The 8,321-nt window shown below is 39.6% G+C and overlaps 1 protein-coding gene across 1 annotated transcript; it reads left to right on the top strand.

Moving 5' to 3' along the window:
- The first annotated feature begins 5,115 nt into the window (after positions 1-5,115).
- On the top strand, positions 5,116-6,072 carry LOC141147893 (olfactory receptor 8G17-like). Its single transcript, XM_073635055.1, has one exon. It carries the CDS (start codon positions 5,116-5,118, stop codon positions 6,070-6,072), a length of 957 nt encoding a protein of 318 aa, XP_073491156.1.
- Positions 6,073-8,321: the final 2,249 nt, after the last annotated feature.

Genomic DNA, 8,321 nt, shown 5'->3' with positions numbered 1-8,321 from the left:
GGGAAATTTTTGCATTATAAATATATGTGTGTGGAGCAAATAATACTGTATTGTGACTTAAAGTGTTGCACCGACATTCTATTTTTTTTTACTTTAATTTTCTCTACATCAGACTTGCCGTCACCGAACTGATGTTCCAAAGAGGACTCCCTCCCCCCCCATAGATAACTCCAGAATTTATCTCTGCTGGAGTTATCAGGGGCAAAATCTGGGAAGAGGCTGAGACAAAAAAATAACAAAATAATCACCAACGATAATCTGCGCTGTTCTCAGGAAGGCACACTATCACATATTATGGAGCTGCTCACATATAAAATGCTACTGAAATGCGGTATTCAGGCTCATATATATTATCATGGGCTGCATTTATAAGCCTGACCCGGCCATGTCTCTCCTAAGTATGGATGTGTATCGTCTCGCCCACAAGTTCAGACCCGTAAGTATGCATATTCTCTTTACGGCCATATTGACTATTCTTTGAAAGTGGAAAGTTATCCAGCACCTAACGTTTCTGAAGTATTATAACTCAATCTGATTCTGAAAATGAAAAACACATAGCCTACAAAATGGGCAGACAAAAACAACTTCATGCAGCATGGGACATATGAGCAACGTGTTGTGATCATACCAAATGATGCTAAAATCACATTTATAGCTTTATAATTGATATTGAGTATCATGGACTTTCTTACCATACTGTTTTCAAAACCTGAACAGATTTTTTATTTAAGTTTCTATGTTTGAATATTCTATTTAGATTAAGATTCTTTGTTACACATAGAATACCATATATTGTTATGCCGCGTACACATGAGTGGAATGTCCGTCAGAAAAAGTCAGATGGGAGCTTTTCATGGTATATTCTGACCGTGTGTATGCCCCATCGGACTTTTTCCATTGAAAATTCAGACGGACTTAGATAGAGAACATGTTCTATATTTTTCAGACGGAACTAATTAATATACTATTGTATGCTGTTCCGATGAGATTAGCAGAAGGAGCCCAAAGGGTGGCGCAGTGGCTATTGAACTTCCTTTTTCTAGTCCTGTCGTACGTGTTGTACGTCACCGCGTTCTTGACGGTGGGACCTTGGTGTGACCGTGTGTATGCAAGACAGCTTTAGTGGAATTCCGTCGGAGAAACCCTCAGAGTTTATTCTGACAGCAAAACCACTTGTGTGTACGTGGCATTATTCATACGGTTTATGTGAATTCTCCATTAACCACTTAAGGACCAGGCCTATTTTTCAAACTTGCTGTTTACAAGTTAAAATCATTTTTTTTTGCTAGAAAATTACTTAGAACCCCCAAATAATATATATATTTTTCCAGACACCCTAGAGCAGTGGTTTTCAACCTGGGGGTCGAATGACCATTTGCCAGGGGTCCTGGGCTGTTCCTGAAGCTCGCACCACTCTCCCAACCTTTTCGCTTCCACCCAGCAGGGTGGCCATGGAGCCTGTGGAAGCCCAGCCGGCTGTTGCTGGAGCCCGCGGCCGCCCACTCAGCCCCTTTCCAGCCTCTCATTCAGTTCACGTCATGGGTGGGGGCCGGAGACTAGAGGTCAGCTGACTGGTGAGAAATGTGAAGTGGGAGGGGCTGAAGGAGACCCTATCTCCTGATTTCGGCATAGGTGTCACTGCTGGGAGACACCACAGAGCTGGAGACACAGTGAACCCAGAGACACAGTGAGGAACACTACCTGTGATTAGAGTTGCCATTAAAAGTTCCATACATGCTCAGAATAAATTAAGAGATGAAAGCTATTGGCTACTGACCCGTTTATAGTCCCGACGTACGTGTTTTACGTCACCGCGCTCAGAACGATCGGATTTTCCAACAACTTTGTGCGGCCATGTGTATGCAAGAGAAGTTTGAGCCAACATTCGTCTGAAAAAATCCATGGATTTTGTTGTCGGAATGTCCGATCAATGTCCGATCGTGTGTACAGGGCATTACAGTCCCGCTAAAAATCACTAAAAATCGCTGATCGCTGACAATACTAGTAAAAAAAAAAAGAAATTCCATAAAAATATCCCATAGTTTGTAGACGCAATAACTTTTGCGCAAACCAATCAATATACGCTCATTGGGATTTTTTACCAAAAATATGTAGCAGAATACATATTGACCGAAATTAATGAAGAAATTAGATTTTTTACATTTTTTATTGGATATGTTTTATAGCAGAAAGTAAAAAATATTGTTTTTTTAAAAAAATAAATAAAATGCACAATCGTCAGTTAAAGTAACGCAGTGGCGTATTGCAAAAAATGTCCTGGTCAGGAAAGGGGGTGAACCTTCCGGGGCTGAAGTGGTTAAAGGGGGCTGACTTATGCAAAGTATAGGGATTGAAGATTAGCCAATCTTAAAAAGGTATAGAGATGCCCACCAATCAAAGCCACTACATGCAAAACCAATGAGGCACAGGCCTATAATAATATACACAAGCTAGATGGGATGAGGAGAGAAGTCTCTGGAACACCAGTTACCAGAATGGGGCCCTCATGTGCAGTAGCATGGTAATTATGGAATATACCTCTTGCACTTATATCTAAATGTTTGTCTTATGTCTTTTCTCTCTCATTGTTTGTATTTAGTATTATGTTAGAGCTCTCTTAATAATGTTTCTTTTATGTAACATTCATGTTAGACTTTCATATTATTTACCAATACATTTCTGTTGTTGTGTTAAAGCTTTCACTCATGGTCCAATAACTCTCCTTTGCCAAATCATATCAGGAAAATATTAAATATCATAATATATAGATTTGGTCAACAAATTTAACATTGCACAATGTTACAATGCACTTACAATAATTAACAAAAATCTCCTCTGGTTGTGGGTGTAATTGCCATCATCCCTTGTAAATCATAACAACGTGTATCCTCATTTTTGGGGATTTTTAAGGCAATTCAGACAATATAAAAAAGATATATTTTATATCATCACATTAAAGTGGTATTCCCCAGCTACTTGCTTATGTGGATTCAACCATAGGTGGTAAGTTGGTGGATAGTTATGCATAGGTTGGGTATCCAATGCTTTTCAAAATATGGATGAAAATAATTTCTTCCTTTAGGGATTTTTTACCACTTATTATACTCTATTCTTGGCTAGAGCACTCCCATAGAATGGCCATTCCCATTTTTCACATTGGTGGATATTGACAGAAATTGTTGGTGATCTCCGGGTCACACCACCTGGAGACCATAGAGGGAGGATTGAGGAGCGCTGCTTTTCATGTGGGGCAGGCTGGATTTCTGCATTTATATTGGATAACACCATGCATTTCAAAGGTGTAAAAGTTTTTGGACATGTACCATCGGTCTTTGTACAGCATGAACGGTGACACAATGGACCCACGGAGGTCCTGTTTTGGGCTATGGGAGTGCTCTAGACAAGAAAAAAGTATTATAAGTACTAAAAAATCCCTGAGGAAGAAATTATTTTCATCCATATTTCGAAACGTGTTGGATACCCCAACCTATGGATAACTATCCACCGACTTACCATCTATGGTGAAATACACATAAGCAAGTAGCTGGGGAATACCACTTTAATGCATCTACAATATACAAAATTTTAATGAATCCCAATATAGCAGTGTTTCTCAACCTTAGTAGTGCCATGACCCCTTGATAAAATTTCCCAAGTTGTGGGGACCCCTAACAGTAAACTTATTTTTGTAGTGTGAGTTGTCAGCACCCAAGGCAAGATAAGTAATCTGCGCCCCTAACACGCAGACATTTAGCGCTCTCTGAGTTCCTTCCACTCGTACAGTAATAAAACCCCTTATGATATATCCTAATTTCTTGTTTTTTTTTCCTCCACCCCTCTCTCTTGCCATCTTTCTTGTTCTTTCTCTTATTCTTTCTCTCCCTTTTTCCTTGTGTCCCTCCCCCCTCTTTTCCTCTCCCTTCCATGTATTCTCTATTTTTATTTTCTTTCTATTACTCCCTGGTGGGGGGTGGGATGAGTTGCAGTGCTGGCAGGGAGTTGGTATGAGTGGCAGTGCTGGTGGGGGGGGTGGGATCAATGCAGTGCTGGGGGGAGTTCTGATCAGCCAACTTATGTGCTTTTGATCAAGGTCATCTGCTGATCTGAGAACTGTAGTGGGGACTTTTGATGGCAACTTTAATCACAGGTAGTGTTACTCACTGTGTCTCTGAATTTGTTGCTTCTCGCAGCAGTGACACCTATGCCAAAATCAGGAGAAAGGGTCTCCTCCAGCCCCTCCCACTTCCCATTCCTCACCAGTCAGCTGACCTCTAGTCTCTGCCCCCAGCCATGTCATAAACTGAATGGGTGGTTGCAAACAGGCTGAGTGGGTGGCCGCGGGCTCCAGGTACAATCCAGCTGGGTGGCTGCGAAAAGGCTGGGAGAGCGGTTTGGGCTTCAGGAACAGCCCAGGATTCGGTGACCCCTGGCAAATCGTCATTTGACCCCCAAGTTGAGAACCACTGTACTTGACACTTAATACAAATTTTATGCTTTAGATAAACAAATAAATAAAATAGTATTTAATTTAAGGTACTGTGTCATACTTTCTGGCAGCTGTTGCAGCTATCTGAGCTCTGCATGGAGAATAGAGAAAAGTATATTATTCTCCCACAGAGAATCCTTGCCACATAATTACAATTTCATTCAGTTTCTGGGAACCTATTTAGGGGTCCTGGTATACATGTTGAGCTCCTTGGATTCCATAAAAAAATGATATTATTTAGGGAAAGACTTCAAAGTGAATGAATTTTTGGAAGGATGCAGAAATAATTTTAACCTTTTTTTCAGTGTCTTTTCCAAAACATAAATAAGACTCCAATCCTCCTTCATTGGGCAGTACATATGATGTTTCCACAAGCATCTTAGATTTTGAGTTACGAAATTCTTTCCTCTGCCAGTGTTTAAACTGTTGGTTCACGTATTCTGCAGAAACTTTGAATTTTAAATCAACAATTGCGAATTTGTTTTAGAATTTCTACATTTCATGTTGTGATTTTAAAAGAAATCAATATATTTGGTGAATGGAAGCAAAAAGCAAATTGAATTTTATTACTGTGCATGTTTTTTTAAAAGTTTTAATTATAATTAATACATGTGAGCTGTATTGTTGCAATGGAGAATCAGACTATTTTGAATGAATTTTTTCTCTCTGGATTGTCTGACCTTCCTGCTCTTCAGCTACCTCTGTTTTTCTTCTCCTTTCTAATCTATCTTCTGACATTATTCTGTAATTTGTTGATCATCTCCCTTACAGTCACCAACTCTCGCCTCCATGTTCCTATGTATTTCTTTCTTGGGAACCTGGCTGGTTTGGACCTTTGTAGTTCCTCAGTCATCGTCCCACGAATGTTATTTGACCTTCACACCAAGAGCAGAAAAATTACAATAACAGCTTGTATGACCCAAGTCTTCTTCTTTATATTTTTGGTTTCCTCTGAAACTATTCTCTTGTCCGTCATGTCTTATGATCGATACATTGCCATTTGTCAACCACTGCATTACATAGAGATCATGAAATGGAAAATGTGTCTACAGCTGGTGTCCAGTGTGTGGTGTCTCGGTTTTACCTATTCTTTAGTTCACACAATTTATGCCTTCAAATTAACATTTTGTGAATCAGATATTATAGAAAGTTTTTTTTGTGACCTTCCCCAGTTGTTTTTTATCTCCTGCAGTGACATATATGTCAACATTCTTCTCATCTTTTTTGTAGGTGGTCTTCTTGGAGCTGGGACTCTAGTAATGACCTTCTTCCCCTATGTCTATATATTCAAAACTGTCCTTAAAATAAAAGTGAAGGGCAACAGAAGTAAAGTTTTCTCTACATGTACCCCTCATCTCACTGTGGTGATTATATATTATGGATCCATTTTTTTCAATTATTTTCAACCAAATGCAAGTCATCAGTTTTCCGGTAACAAAGTGGTGTCCATGTTTTACACCATGATACTTCCACTCCTTAATCCTCTGATTTACAGTTTAAGGAACCAGGATTTCAGAACAGCATTCCAAAATGTCTTAATGAAGATTATCCCAAATGCAATATACAGTAAATTTCACCTAAGCTAAACCAGTATAGCTAGATTTTCCATTATTTTTCTTATGTAGAAAATTCAATAGATAGATATTAACCAATAAACATTTCAAATAGCTAAAAGTATCGACAAAAATTTGATAAAAATCAGTAGATCAATCGATCAGCATGGATGTTCCATAATGATCCACTGATGTAAAACATATCCAATTTTTGTATTTGTCTCAATGTCACACCACTTCCTCAAACTCAACTTATCCGAAAACCGAGCTCATAATATTTCCTCCCCCACATGCCTCTTCCCTTGACTTCTCTGTCAAGAGCAATGGCACAACCATCCACCCATCCCCACATGCCAGGGTTCTAGGTGTTATCCTGGACTCTGAGCTCTCATTTTGACTCCACATTCAATAATTTTCCAAAGCTTGCCACCTCAACCTCCGCAACATATCCAAACTACGTCCCTTCCTAACCAATGGAACCACAAAGCTCCTGATTCAGTCCCTGGTTATCTCTCGCCTTGACTACTGCAACTCCCTCTTCATTGGCTTACCTTTAAATAGACTACCCCCCCTTCAGTCCATCATGAATACTGCTGCCAGACTCATCCACCTTACAAACCACTTACCGTCTGCTACCCATCTCTGCCAATCCCTCCATTGGCTGCCACTCACCCAACAAATTAAATTCAAAATACTAACAATAACTTACAAAGCCATCCACAACTCTGCCCCCAGCTACATCACTAGCCTAGTCTCAAAATACCAACCTAATCGTCCTCTTCATTCCTCCCAAGACCTCCTGCTCTCTAGCTCCCTCATCGCCTCCTCCCATATTGTGTCTTTGATAAAGCCCTGTGGGAGGGGCGAAATGCATCAGGCGCAGACTACAGCACCGCAGAGACATCTCGTCCAATATACGTTGGTACGCATATAAGGTTGTAAGAGAACCTGCTGCTTACTGGAACTAGCAGACTGTCTTTTGATGCTACACCCTCGTTTTTTACTATGGAACTTTGTAAGCTTGATTTCTACTGAATAAACAAGACAATCTATACTATGTGGGCTCTTTCTCCTTATGTCCAAGTGTGAAACATCACCAGAAGGATTGTATCCTGGAGTTGGCGTCTCGTCATCCTGCTCACCAGACTAAGCCTGTTTGACCCACAATGCAGTATTGCTTGAGGGGTCCATTGGATTTGGTGAGTCTAACCACAAAGGGGGAGCACATTGTCACCTGTGTGGATATCAATCATTTCAGCACTTTATGAATTGTCAGCACAGCAGCACTTGGGAAAGAAATTTTGCAATTGGAACTTTATATATGCATTTTTGCACATTTATTTGAACTCTCACTGGCTACATGCTGGTTTATAAATCTTCACTTTTTTTTTACACATTTAGTTTAAGCACAACACTTGCAAAATAAATTTTGCAATTGGAATTGTATGTATGATTTTTGCACATTTATTTGAACTTTCACTGGCTACATATTTATTTATGAATCTCATCTTTTTATTGTTTTTTTGGCACATTTACTTCAAGCCTAGCACTTGGTAAAGCAATTTCGTAATAGGAGTTGTATAAATGCATTTTTGCACATTCTGAATTTTCATTGCTGGTTTATGAATTTCACTTATTTATTGTGTTTGCACATTTAGCATCTAGTGTATATTAGCACTAGCACTTTACTATTACCCAGTTAAGCTTGTTTGCACTGTGGTATTCCCATTTTTTTCACATTTTTGACTTATGTCAATAACAGCAGCATCAAGTTTATCACTAATTACCATATATAGCGCGGGTGATTTACTGTATAATTACTCCTCCCATATTCGCCTCCCAAACTTCTCCCGAGCCTCTCCCATCCTCTGGAATACCCTACCCCAATCTGTCAGACTATCTTCAAATCTATCTAATTTAGGTGATCCCTGAAAACTTTTCTCTTCGAAGAAGCCTATCCCGCCTCCACCCAACAACTTGTATTTTCTTCATCAGCTCATCCCCACAATTATTACCCCTTCGTATCACTTGACCCTTCCTCCTAGATTGTAAGCTCTAACGAGCAGGGCCCTCTGATTCTTCCTGTATGGATTTGTATTGTAATTGTACTGTCTGCCCTACTGTTGAGCAAACTGTTGGCGCTATATAAATTCTGTACAATAATAATATAATAATTAAAAATAAATTAAGGTTAAACCGCTTCTCCTCCAATCTCATTGTGTGGCCCCGTGTCCTCTTACACTCCCTGAGACTTTCTATGCTGGGATCACCATTGAGGTATT

Source organism: Aquarana catesbeiana, linkage group LG06, assembly GCF_042186555.1.
Source record: "Aquarana catesbeiana isolate 2022-GZ linkage group LG06, ASM4218655v1, whole genome shotgun sequence".
Classification (NCBI taxonomy): Eukaryota; Metazoa; Chordata; class Amphibia; order Anura; family Ranidae; genus Aquarana; species Aquarana catesbeiana.
This window is presented reverse-complemented; position numbering and strand designations above follow the sequence as displayed.

What these genes read in the sequence shown, in the direction of transcription:
- LOC141147893 (XM_073635055.1), top strand. Translation starts at nt 5,116, where the DNA reads ATGGAGAATCAGACTATTTTGAATGAATTTTTTCTCTCTGGATTGTCT.